This window comes from Mastigoproctus giganteus, chromosome 14, assembly GCF_048544385.1.
Source record: "Mastigoproctus giganteus isolate SK-2022 chromosome 14, ASM4854438v1, whole genome shotgun sequence".
Classification (NCBI taxonomy): domain Eukaryota; kingdom Metazoa; phylum Arthropoda; class Arachnida; order Uropygi; family Thelyphonidae; genus Mastigoproctus; species Mastigoproctus giganteus.
The window spans coordinates 63,053,688-63,067,659 of NC_143588.1; the positions used below are offsets into that span (position 1 = coordinate 63,053,688).

Genomic DNA, 13,972 nt, shown 5'->3' on the forward strand with positions numbered 1-13,972 from the left:
ATTGAATACAGAATTTTTGGGGCCATCTCATGTAGCAGGGAGGAGCAGCATTTTCTTGTTTGTTGGATAGATTAGTTGTGTATTAATCACCAAAGTAATTAAGGCTATGAGATGTCAATATATTACGTGTGTAGCGGTTATTTTTTTAGTCGGTTTGTCTGTTTGCTGAATGAAAAACCCGATTTCGGGGAGATAAAACCATGCAACCGTCGTCTGAGACCGACCAACTAAGTACCGTTGTGAAGATATGAGAAAGCCAATAAAGTTGCTCCCGTCGATATGAGAAGAGTCGTGTTATTCGCGTGGGTGCGATTAACACGACTCTGCAAAGAAGCAGTTTGTCAGGACGTTTAAGTAACTGTCGATACTTTTAAGGTGTCCTGATGCAAACGTATTTGCATCAGGGCACTTAAATAGCCCAAATTTATGAATTCTTGTTATAGCAGAGGGATTGTAATTTGTTCTTTCATTCTATAGCCAAGTGCAATTTAAATTTTTTTAAAGATATCCCCCGCTTGACCTGTTTCACTCACTGGTTCGTCTTAGTCGCCTTAACTATGCGGACATGTTTTGCAAAAGCAAAACACTTATTTATTATTTATATGTTTGATCGTAGCGTGATAATTTAGATTTAATCTCATGAGACACGCCAATCGAAAACAAATAAGAAGCAATCACAACTGGCTCTATAGCAACGAGATTGACTGCCCAGAGTTATAAAGTGCAGAAGCTAGAACAACAAAAAGGTTGAGACTTTTGTTTGGTCCATGGCTTACTGTGCCAATGTTTCCTTTTTCCATTTGACTCTAGTATAACTTATAGAAAATGCTATTAAGTTTAGTTCAATAACAGAGGGAAACTAGCACAACACCATAATTATTCATCACCCTCTCCCTCATTTACAGAAGCTTTCATGTCTTATACGAGAATATACGGTATAGTGGTTTCACTACTACTTACTATTATTATTAGCCACATGGTACAAGGAAGCCTGAAGTTTATGCTGCACCAGCCAAAAAAAAAAAAAAAAATTCCCCAGTTACCCATTTTGGAGAAGTCCGAATCCCGTCGGAGACCGGAGGAATTTTTAAAGACCTCTTCAGTCGGGACTGTGGTTAGCCGATGTCAAGCAGAGGGAGTAGTGGGCTTTCCCCCACGAGTTATTCCGAGTTTTTTCAGCCAATACAACATACAGACTGGTCCATAAATACACACTCTATGTTAGATAAAATGCACTGTGGACCCGTTATTTAATAATAATTCTTTAGGATTATTATTAAATAATGCTAGTAAATAACCCAAAAGTTAATAACTCAACCATAAAAAATATTTGAAATAAAGAATAATACAACCCGGAATATGGATTACAAATGAGCGATAGTGATTCTGTAAATGAAAGGCATCGGCGAAACAACAAAAAGAATCGGAAAAAAGTAGGGTTAGTTAGTTTTAAGCATATTAATAAAATGAAAAGTTTGCTAGGAGACATGTAATATACAAAAATAAGTGTAAATGTGGCAAAGTATACACAGTCGAGACGAGAACAAGATTTGAAACCAGCGCAAATGAACACAACAAACAGGTGGCTAAAGTCAGTCAGAGAATGGATTCTACTTGACTTGGTCCTTCTTGAGGCATGGTGTGTTTAATTTTAAAATATTTGCTCTCATTTTTTCGATTGTTAGAGTCAAAGTTGGCTATGTACAATGACGTTTCATATAAGGTCTGTTCAGATTCATTGCCAAAGGATTGAAGAGCGACCATCGGTTTGGAGCTGATTCATTAACATTGACATCTTAGAATTATTAAAAATAACCATAGTATTTATTTCAACAGTATTGAGAAATCTATAAAATACATATAAAAGGCCAATGGTATGTTCTTTAGTTTGTTATAAGCCACCGGCACCATCTTTATTTTTGTTATAAAGAGTCAATATTATCTGGAATCAGCTAACTTGCTTTTATCTAGATACTAATGAACTGAATAAAGATCATATTACTAGTACGCCACTATTTCCCCCCCCCCCTTGCTTTTAGCGAAAAGTAGGAGAGAAGTGTGAACTCTCCTTCTATTGTGCACAGAAAGAGCTCTTTGAAAGAAGGAGAAATTTCCAGCAAAAGATTAATCCCAGGCTAAATAGCTTGTGCTGAGCATTTGTTTCCAGGCATAACAAACGTAAATTTTGTCTGGATACTCGTGTCATGATAGTCTGTATTTGCTGTTTCCATAATTTTGCAGGAATACTTAATCTCTTACAGAAGCTTGAACATCTGTCATTCGTCATCCAAAGCAACTGGAGTTTAAACTTTAAAATTCTCTATAACTGTCCTGGCGATGCTCCACTCAAAAACAGTTCCTCGTCACTTTCTTCAAAGTGATAGAAAAATTTACGTCGTTACTATCCATGGGTACTACAGGACCCAGCTGCCAAATGAATATACAAAAGCAGGACTTGCGCATAACTGGAGATTAGAATATAGAGCAAGAGATACCGGTAACTACAGAAGCGTAAAAGAGTGCTGGTAGGAATTAATGGTTAACGAGGGGGTTAGCAAATTTGTTTAAAAAGCCACATCAATTAAGATTAAGGGAGATGAAAGTTTAAGAAATTTTTAAAAAGAAACATTTGAGGGGAGAAAAAAGTTAAGCGTTTCCAATAACGAACGGGAGGAGAATTTATCTGTTTGCAGTTCTCTTGTGCTCGCTTTTTACAGTTCACCTCGAATTCTTCTGTTTTTATTATTGATATCCCAACGAAAATTACGTTAGAACACTATTTTAATGGCAATACAGCGCTTGTCCCTATAATGTAATGTCATGAAGAGTTATTAATTTCTTATTTTGCTAACTTAATCATGTTGTGTAATTACTGACGAACTTGTTTGTTTGTTTCTTTCTTTTAGAGTTTTATGGCGCATTAGCATCTAAGGCTATAATGCGCCAACTGACGAACTAAAGACATTTAAATACAAGCGCTTTTTTTTTTTTTTTTGGTAGTTGTTGGCGCATCGGCTTCTGTGGCCATAATGCACCTCCCAAGGTTTTTGCAGTACTTTGATCCAAGCCCGAGGCGGGATTCGAACCCGCGACCTTTGGGTTGCCAGGCAGGCACTTTACCCACCCGGCTAGGTCGGTCGGCATACAATCGCATACTCAGTAAAATACCAAATTATAGCATTTTAAGGATAAAAAAAATTTTAACACCCGGTTACTGTCAACCCAAGGTTTGTATGTCGATTCTTTAAGAACTGTGGATGTGTCACAGCATTAACACTGTGGATAAATAATATTAACACACGTCAAAATTAGCTTATCTGATTTTAAACTGGTACGTTAATAAATAATAAAGTAATTTATTAAATTCTAACGTCCGTTAGCATTTAGGAAGGATGTAGAGTTGCTTGAGCGAGTACAGAGAAGAGCAACAAGATTGGTGAGAGGAACGAAGGGGGGGTCCTCTTACCAAGAAAGGCTTAAGTTCTGCAAATTGCAGTGTCTGGAGATTAGGCACCTGCGAGGTGATCTGATTGGGGTGGATAATAATAATAATTTCGAAGTACACGAACCTAAGACATAAAATGTCATAAGACAAAGAGATGTGGCATATGCACAAGTAACGACCATCCCGATCATCGTGTTAACCACCGGTATGGTGCCAAGGACCCCTACATAACAGCAATAGGTCTCCTAGCGAACACCTACAAGGAACTCCAGAAAGTCGCAATCCTGAACATCTGTAGGATAGTCAGAGTTCCTCGACCAACAGTAACACCAGACATAACATCAACCACCCCGAGTACTTTGTAGCAATACCCGTCGCGAGGTGGAATCCCCAATCAGGGAGAAATAATATAAGAATAGCAATAATAATAATAAATAATAAAATTCTTTATTCACAAAATATTTACAAGGATGCGATTCCCATTACAAGCATCCAGAGGAATCTAACTGGAGATATTATATTTACATTTGTACTTTCATACAACCTGCTAAAACATAGAAAATAAGGCCTTGAATGAGTTGAGCAGGCTCAGTTCTCGAATCTGAGGGGCCATAAATTCAAATTGAGGAAAAATAGTTGTTGATTGCTGGAACAAACTTCTCTCTGTCGTTGTGGAAGTTGATAGCTTAATTAAATTCAAGGAGGAACTGGACAAACTTTTAGAGGAAATGGATGTGTGAAATGTTTTTTTTTTTTTTTTTTTCGGCTGATGCTACATAAGCTTGCTTTCTTGCATCACATGCCTCTACGATTACTACATGATTTTAAGATTAACGATTGTTCTTAAATCCTCAGATAATTTTAAAAAAATTATACAATACAAAATTACATAATAATAGTAACACGGATGCGCAGGAAAAAGGCATTCCACATTAATCAATTAAAATGATGGGTGTATACAGTATTCAATTAACTACATGACGTGATCGAGTGAAGTACGTACGTGCACAGAACTACAGTGATCCATAAGTACCGTAGCAATATATGCCTACAGATTTAGCAGCTTTAATTTGATACAACGTTTATATGGGTAGGTTATGCCGTTTCCTCCAGTTAAGAGCCAACCAAGAAACAGCTTGTCTTTTAGTAATAGATAGGTCAGATTTCATGACGATCAATAATTCCTTATCTCCTCTATCTTTTCGGCAATGATTGGATGTGACACAGTTAGGCAAGGTGTAATTCGTTAAATCAAGATAGGCAAGACACGGCTGTGCTAGAGGTATAGGGTTTAAAATTATATAATGGGGCTATTATGCGCCTGCAATCCTCTTTTTTTAAAGCATGGTACTACATATACACACATAAGCATTGGATTATTTTGCTATACTAATGCTAACAAGAATTTGGACATTGGTAATGAAAAACAAAAAGAATAAATACAATTCGTTAGTACAATTGGACGTCGAAAGCCCATCGGCAAGTTTTTAGTTCGTAATCATTACGATAACGATAAAAGATTACATTATGTGTGATTTCTTATTTTTCAGTTGTTCGAGATATTGCTTTCCCCCATATCTTTGGAAATAATGATTGATACTAATTAATTATCCTCTTTTGCACTGCGATAAAATTATTTATTGTGCAGCACTGCGTTACGGCACCTCTAACAGAACCTTGATCACTTGGACAAGTAATGAAGGCTCCGCTAAAGGTGCCATAATGTACTGCCGAAGAATAAATGATTTTATCGTGGTGTAAAAGAGTGTAAGTACTATAATTAATATCAATCATTACGGGTAATTCTCATTAGACAAATGACTCGTTCAAGGTTAGAAATACGTAGAGTGAGCTCGTAATCGTTCCCTTACTTAGTATTAGCCAATTAGTGCAAGGAAGCTTTTGCTGCAACGGCCAAAAAATAAATGAAAATAAATAATTAATTAAAAATAAAAAAATAATAATTAAAGATAAAAATAATAATAGATAAATAAAATAAAGTACATATTTGACTACCTCCTCGCGTAGATGTCTATCAATTGGTGCAATAACACCACTTTGCTTATTGGAGGCTTGAAGTGCTGAAACCCATGTTTCTAGAGCAAAGTTTCCGGCATCCTCCCCTTCTCCCTCAACCCATGCACAGTACTACTAATACTAATATAAAATAACACTTATAATACGATACTATAATATAATATAATATAATATAATACAAACACTAGGTGGTAGATGACTCTCATCAACCGTTCAATACCACCACTTTGCTTATTGGAGGCTTGAAGTGGTGAAACCTATGTATAGTCACCAGAGCAAAGTTTCCGGCACCCCCTCCCTCCCCATCTCTTTCAACCCATGCACGTTACTAAGTACTATAGGTTTTGATATCTTTCGTGTTTGGGGTTTTCGTAAAAAAAAAATAATAATAAAATTTAGCTAACCTTTGAATTTTACCAAGCTGCTAATCTCAACCATCCATGGAGGTAACTTATTCCAGTAATTAATAACACGCGGCAACTTGTGGTACAATGGTTATGAGGTAAATAAAGTATTAATACTGACTACATATAAGTAAATTTATTTATGGGGGGACAGCTCCACTAAGTACGAGCAAATACTGTATACAGTTGGGATAATATCATGACTTTTGCCCCCTAAATACACACACGAAAATTTCACAAAATCCCTTCGAAGCATAAAAAATTAAGCACCGACTCTTTCCCATGTGACCCAGGCCTGGACGCCGTCCCTTCCATGCAGAAAGTGTATAGCTCACAGAATAACGAATGAGATCGATTTAAACACTTTATAAAATGTTAAATAAGTATTTAAAACGCCTGATCAATTAAAACGTTTAAATGAGCAAAACAACTGTAGACTAAAAAGTAAAATAATAATAAATTGAGAAATCAGAAAGGGAATAACAATTGACTTACTTTTATTTTCTTGCTTCGTTTTCAGTTCAGTGATGAAATACCGAATAGAGCGCACAAATTATTTGGCAAGGACTTACATATAAAAATCTGATCAATGAATATGGCTACTACTAATGACTGCAACCTATGAAGCATCGGCTGTCACAGATCACACTGTCGGTGTCGCCAATATTCTGTTTTGCCCGTAATTGCTTTATCAAAGTTTCGACATAGTAAACCATTAAAACACAAAACTGAGTGAATGTATAATATTTTTAAATTAAATAAATAAATAATTAATAAATAAGGCTTCCAGGAAAACAGGAAAAGAATAATCAGTGTACAATTCACATAACCAATAATAATTATTTTGCTTATAAATTGCAGTAATTCTTTCTTTTACATTACTGTATTTCAGTTGCTGAAATGAAAGAGACGTGTACCATTATTGTAGAGGGGTGAAGGCAATTGATAATAAGGAACATTGCTGGGCATATCAGAAACTAATAAACTTTCTGAGCACGTGCAAAAATTTCAGGATGAAGTCAGTAATTGAAAAGAGCACATAGCAGATAAAATGGTATGGTTCAGTCGGTAGTATTTGTCAACGATGGTTTGTAAATGCCGTTTCTAAGAGCATTGTGATTTATCACAGCGTGAATATGCTTCGCACATACTTGCAAGGAAGTTTTATAAAAGGGATGTTGTCTTTGATTATGTACCGTGGAGATTCAAGTAAGGAAGATTTATCTCATCATCGTAAAATGCACAACACTGTGGATAATCAAACGTGGCCTCTCAAAATTTGGCAAGTTTCCCTTTACAGCATCTTGACATTAAGTGATTTACTTAAAAATATTTAGGTGTGTGTATTAATGTGCACTAAATTTACCGAACATAAAAGTTAAAAATCTGTATAACCAATGTCAAAATCTTACGTATTACATACAGAGAATTCTCTGATCGTGGACTTCATTATGTAACCAGCGAGGACACGCAGGGTACTTTAGATACTCGTATTCCACTACATGTGAAATGAGGCCTTACTGACAACAAATATTTAGGACGTCAGTTCTAATTGTGGCTACGAGTATGAGAGTTTTGACCTTGCTTGAAGTGGAAATAATATGTTATGCTTTCCAACTGTCATTGGGATTTTTTGCATTAGTGAAAAACTTCTAAGCCAGGAAGGATCTTCGGAAGGGAGTGAAAAACTTTCCGAAAATATAACTTAATTTAATTTTTTTTTATTAACTTGTTCCTGTTTGTTATAATGGGCAGAACGCGACTTTAATATGGTAGAATGATTTTATATTCTCTAATTGATGAACACCTCTGACCTCGTGTATAAACAGACAAATGTATTTAAATATCACAGAGTATATTTGATAGATATCAGAATGCTTCACTGTTGAAGGATGGGAAACCTTATGATTGAACAGTCACGTACGCCAGGAATCCATAGATTTCAAGATAAAGCTGTTGGTTCATATAAAAGGAAGTGAAGCACACCTTCTGCTAAGTGAATCCTAATGCACAAATCCCCTGTTTGTTAAAGGGAACAGTATTTAGTAAGTGTAGAAGGGGGAGATGGTGGTGGTAGCTTATGAACAAAAGAAGTTTATAATATGAAAAAGGGATATATCTTCTTAAAGTTTTAATTGATTGTTTTATGAATTCTTTTTCATAAATTTTATGGACACAAATGATGTTTGGAAAACTGTTCTGTTTTTTTCGGCCACTAGGAATAAAACTTATTAGTTAATGCAATGTTCTAAATATGATAGGTAATATAAGAGTTGAAGGACAATCTATCACACGCAGGTAACATGATACACTAAGAATGAAAGGCAGAATACTACTCGGCGGCAATTGGAATTTATTTATTGAACAGCAGTTGCCACTTTCTGAAGCACAAGCCGAATAATAATAAATTAAATAAATTTAATGAACATCATTAATGTCGAAGTTTGCAGATGATATAAAGGTTGGCAGGGTTAGTAATGGCAGTGTGCTACTGCAACAGGATCTAGAAAATTTGGGCATATGGGTTGAGAAGTGGCAACTGAAGTTATTATTTGGTTTTTAGGAGCATTAGCAACTAAGGCCATATTGCTCCGTGGATATGCGGTGGTCATTTCCTGACCTTTCCGCATCCTCCGTATTTGGTGGTGACGGGCTCGAACCTCGGTCTAGGCAACTAAAGTTTAACATTGACAAATGCAAGTACTGCATATGGGTAGAAGCAACACCAGAGAAACGTACCAACTGTGTGGTATTACACTTTTAAGGTGGTAGAAAATGATAAAGATCTGGGAGTAATTGTGCAGTCAGATATGAAGTTTTCTGAGCAATGCAGACAGGCTGCCAGAACAGGTCATGAGGTATTGTCAATGACATACAGGTATTTTGCTAGTAGGGAAAAGGAAGTGATTATCCCTTTGTATAAGGCAATGGGGTCAGGCCACGTCTTGAGTACTGCATCCAGATCTGGAGGCCTCATTTCAGGAAAGATGTAGAGTTGCTTGAGCGCATACAGAGAAGCGCAACAAGATTGGTGAGGGGAACGAAGGGGTACTCTTACCAAGAAGGGCTTAAGTTCTGCAAATTGCAGCGGCTGGAGACTAGGCACTTGCGAGGTGATCTGATTGAGGTGTATAAGGCCTTGAATAGGTTGAGCACGCTGAATTCTGACGAGATTCTTCTGCTTGCTCAGATTACGAACCTGAGCGGGTATAAATTCAAAGAGAGGAAAGAGTGCAGAATAGATGTGCGGAAATTTGCCTTTAGCCAGCGGGTGGTGAATTGCTGGAATAAACCTCCACTGTCCTTGTGGAAGCTGATAGCTTAAATAATTTCAAGGAGGAACTGGACAAATTTTTTTTTTTTTTTGATGTGAATATGTCTTTAAATTTGGTCCGGTATGGGGGGTCTCTAAGAAAAACTCTAGCGACCAAAAAAATGGCAAGATTTGTCCCCCTTATATCTCGCAAACTATAAATGATAATCTAATGATAATCTAAATTTTGTTGGATAGAGGGTTTATGTCCGTATATAAAATGGTGGGTAGTGGGTGTGTGCAGCGGTGAGGGGGGGAGATGGTGCTTGCGCGTGAACACTGAAAATGGCGACGCCGAGAGGGGTTTGGGCAGTGTAACTTTGGATTACGAAGAGATAAGACGTTGAAATTAGTGTCGATTTGTAGAGAATAACAGGATTTACAACATTATTTAGCAATAATAACCGATAAAATAAAATTTGCAAAGTTATAAGCCGATAAGTGTGCTGAGTTGAAGAAAATTTTCATAATGTCAAAAAAATTGCAAAGGAAATATGAACAGAAACGTATATCATTGGAAAGAAAAGTTCAACTTGAAGTACATTTCTACATTGCCCACTACTCTGGGCAATAGCTTTAACCTTTTAAGAAACATCGATGTAAATACTATGCCATATGTATCTTACTTTTCCTATCATCGGCCTTTGATAAATAAAATTATTGCTTAGTGCAGCATAAGCCTCAGGCTTCCTTGCACCATATGGCTAATAATAATAATTTACATCTTACCCTTCCTCTAATAACAGAAAGACGGATTCACGTCTTAAACGATTGCGGTTGTGTCCCCGTACATAACCCACCCGAATTTTTTTTTTTTTTTTTTTTCAGCTGATGCTAAATAACCTCATACACTTGCTTTCTTGCATCACATGCATCCATTACTACTACATCAGTAAAACTGTAAATAGAAAAAAGTAAATAAGCGAAGGAGAGATTATCGTATATTTCGGCCGAAGTGTGACTGCATTATAAAATAAATAAATTCTCTGTTTATACTCCGGGACGACCACACGGGCAGAGTAATTCACAAGATTGAAAGAATACAAAAAACACCACCGTATTTAGCAGTCACGGGCTTATAGCAGATTTTTTAGATTACAAAAAAAAAAAAAAAAAAAATTGCCTCTAATCACCACAGAGCGATTTGATGGGAACTATAACGGTAGCGAAACATTGTGATTGGTCCGTATCGGACACCTGTGGGAGCTGCATACTCTCAATAGTAACTGTTTTCTGGAGTCGGACAAACTGTGATACGATCACCGCCGCGGAAAGAATTGCTTAATGCTGATTGACCTCTGGTTTCAAATGTCACCCCAAAGAGATACTCCAGACTCCCCCACTTGGCACACTTCTCAACCTCCTCCCACATCCAGTATTACTTCTGCTGCCACTAGAAAGTTGCAAAGAATTCAAGACAGACTTTGCACAGACAGCTAACAACCAGCCAACCGAACCCAGCCGCAGCCCTTCAATCCCCAGTCATCCTACATAATTATATCGCTGCGTATTCCAAACAGGCAGTTTTAAGGATAATCTCTTCCCTCCCCTTACTTTTTTTATATATTTTTTTTCTATTTCGAGTTTTACTGATGTTCACTTGGTTTATTATTACTCGGTCTGTAGTTAAAAAGCAGCAACTGCCATTCAATAAGTGATTTCTAATTCACGACGAGTAGTGTCTATCCTTTTATTCTTAGTATAAAATAGAAGGTAAATTGCGAAGCAGTTACTCGCTTCGGAATTTCATTCCTCTTATCACCGTGCCATTTGCGTTTGCATTCTTTTAGAAATATGTACATGTAAGAAGTTTTCCAAGGGACTGGAGGTTTGGAACTCTTACGCGGGAAAATGACCTAAGGTTATGTAATATTAACTTCATAAATAAAAAGGAAAAGGTACGCATACATAAGTTAATGTATGTGTACCTTCCCATAGATAGAGTAAAATATTTATAAATTCTGAAATTTATAAATATTTTACTCTATCTATGGGAAGCATTTTTAAACTGAGGATTTCTAAATGCTTAACATTCTGTTCATTAAACTCATTACCAAATTGGATGAATGAGCTCTTTTGGAGTTTCAACATACCTTAAGGCTTAAAAAGGTCACAATGACAATAAGCCAGAGAACAATCCCCAGAGAAGTATTCAGATCAGAACTGTTCAGAAAAATCAGAACTTAATGACAAATGCTTCACGTGGTTGAAGCTATCCAATTATGGATATCGATGAAAACAATTGGCATGTCACTTCCATTATACTAAAAAGGTTTTAAGGCTGAAAGTATCAGAGAACGGAAAATTGACTAATCGAACAGGTTAGTGTGTAGCATAATTTTAGTTCATAGTAAATCACCGAAGTAGGTGGCATCGGTTTTGTGATATCTCATATTGTGTGAATGCCTTCACAACGGGTTGCCCTAATATTGAACTACCTAGAATAAGCAAGTAAGCAATGCTTCGACCCTGGATTCTCGAACAGGCAACACTTCGCCGAGAATAAGTAACATTAGTCTTCTCAGTGGTGAAACGTTGCTTATTGGAGGTAGTGCAATATCACTTCTCGGCCTTTTGGGCTAAGATCAAAGTGAGTGTAGTGCAATATCAGGGCAACTCGTTGTGAAGGCATTCATAATATGAGATGTAAAATACGATGCCATTTCACTTGCTTTGGTGGTTTACTACGAACTAAAATGATGCTTGGCAATAACTCGTTCGATTACCAAATGCTTATATTGTTTAATATTTTTTTAATATTAAAAATAAAGAATATCTATACATGTATTTAAAAAAAAACGTATTACGTGGGAAACCGTCATTACTCTGTATTCTTCATCACGAACTTTTTATGCCGGAAAAATAATACATTACAACATATAGAGTTGAAATTGGGACTTAAGAAACCAAACCTAGTACAGGGGAAAACTTCTTATGCGGGAATTTCTTATCCGGGTTCTACTGTATATATAAAATATAACGAACGAGGTACCATTTTTTTTTTTTCTTTACAGAACCGCCAAGGAATTCTGCATCAGAGTAAATTTTTATATTTACTCATACAGTAGTTGATAGTTTCGAATGCGAGATATTTATTTAACGTTATAAATATGAACCAATTTAAAGAAAAATATGAATAGATGATTCTTACCCCTTCGTAGGTCCCACACCAGCGTCCCACCTGTGTTAGCGTTGAAGGCGGCCGTATAACGTCAGACTGATGTGTAGCTGAAGACGGCCTGTTCCCATGAGGCAACTTCCTGAAGAGATAGTTGACTATGATAAACTCCAGCATTGAGGCATAAATGAAGAACATGCACACCCCGTCCCACAGGTTCATGGCTGTAAGATTTGATACAACCGGTAGTGTGGACCGGAAACTGTTGGTCGTCGTACAAAAGTTCAGCATAGTAGTAACCCCGATCATGACACGGGCAGGCACAGCATTAATATCCAGCCAAAAGCTAATGAAGGAGCTGGTCACCAGCACCATTCCTGGACCGAAAACGGTGCTGAAGTAAAAGGCTTTGTCACGTGTGAAGACCAGTAATACGCGCAGACAGCTATAGTTACCTGGAAAATTAGTAAGTATCGTAATTAGTACGGGAATATGAGGAATAACTAATTTGAATTAACTTTATTTAATTTTTATTCAAATTAATTTTAATTCTTTCTATTATTTATTTTTTTATTGTTATTTGTTTATTTATTTTTTTTTTATTTTTTTTTTTTTTTGCCAGCAGTACGTGATGCTAGTAGAATGACTAACCATAAACTGACAATAAATAAACTTGAGGACAAAAGACAAAACAGACTTGAGACAAAGAAAATAGTTTTTAATCAATACTACAAAATTTAAACCACTGCATTTTCTGCTTGCTATGTTATTTATTTATTGCCGTTAATTTCAAAAAATGCTCTAAAAAAAGAAGGTTCTACTGACGTATCTGAGAAGTGTCCAAACCTGCTTGTGCAGATCAGTGGGAGTGACACTTGGCTTCGCTTTCAGTAGCTGGGAAGCAGGACGAATCGCCGTTCTACTTAAAAAAAAATCCATTCTACCTTAAAAAAATAAATTTTCTTTTGACATGTGATATACAAGCGCCACTGTTAACACAGTAATGGACTGCGTATAATTTGCGACGACGTGCAGGATCAAACTCCCAAAGTTGTTGTGCACGCTACCGAAGAACCAATGCTGTGATTTCAAGTGACATTTCGAATATGGCGCTTCTCTTTAGACCTTGAGAAAGCAATACGTGATTCGCATAACCAAATGAAGCGAAAATACAGAGACTGGTCAAGCATGATTTGTAGGCATGACAGCGAAAACCAGCCTGACGGTACTTTCCCACAATAGCACCGTCAGACTGGTCAAGAGCACAGAGGTGTTCGCAAGCAACAGATTGGGGACCCCTGGTCTATTGATTAACATCGCTACTTACCTCTCCACGTGTGATGCCTGTCACACTCACCAGTATCGTTCTTCACCAGATAGGCGTTATGGTATCTGAGAGAGGTGGCACCACTGATTGCTGCATTCTGATCTGACCACTGCAGTTCCATTTCTGATGTCTCGTGGGATACTACAGTTAGAAATGGATATTATTAATAAACAAGAAATTTATATTTTGATATTTATCTCTTTTGACAAAAATATTTTACAAACTTAAATGCATTAAAATAGGATTAAAAAAAAAATATGTATATATAAATAATATAGATAAAATGAGTAGAAGTGAAAAATATGGAGGTATAAGTAAATTATGTTTT

The 13,972-nt window shown here is 36.5% G+C and overlaps 1 protein-coding gene across 3 annotated transcripts in view; it reads right to left on the bottom strand.

The window, feature by feature from the left end:
- Positions 1-13,972, bottom strand: part of LOC150075170 (glutamate-gated chloride channel-like) — a 498,225-nt gene that overhangs the window by 38,284 nt on the left and 445,969 nt on the right. For 2 of the 3 annotated variants that reach the window (XM_090389046.1, XM_090389047.1), the window contains exons 8-9: positions 13,645-13,785; positions 12,351-12,772 (exon numbers count right to left, since the gene is read on the bottom strand). In XM_090389046.1, the coding sequence (XP_090245172.1) occupies positions 12,351-12,772; positions 13,645-13,785 (563 nt within the window). The remainder of the gene's footprint in view (positions 1-12,350; positions 12,773-13,644; positions 13,786-13,972) is intronic. The other variant, XM_090389048.1, reaches the window with a different exon arrangement.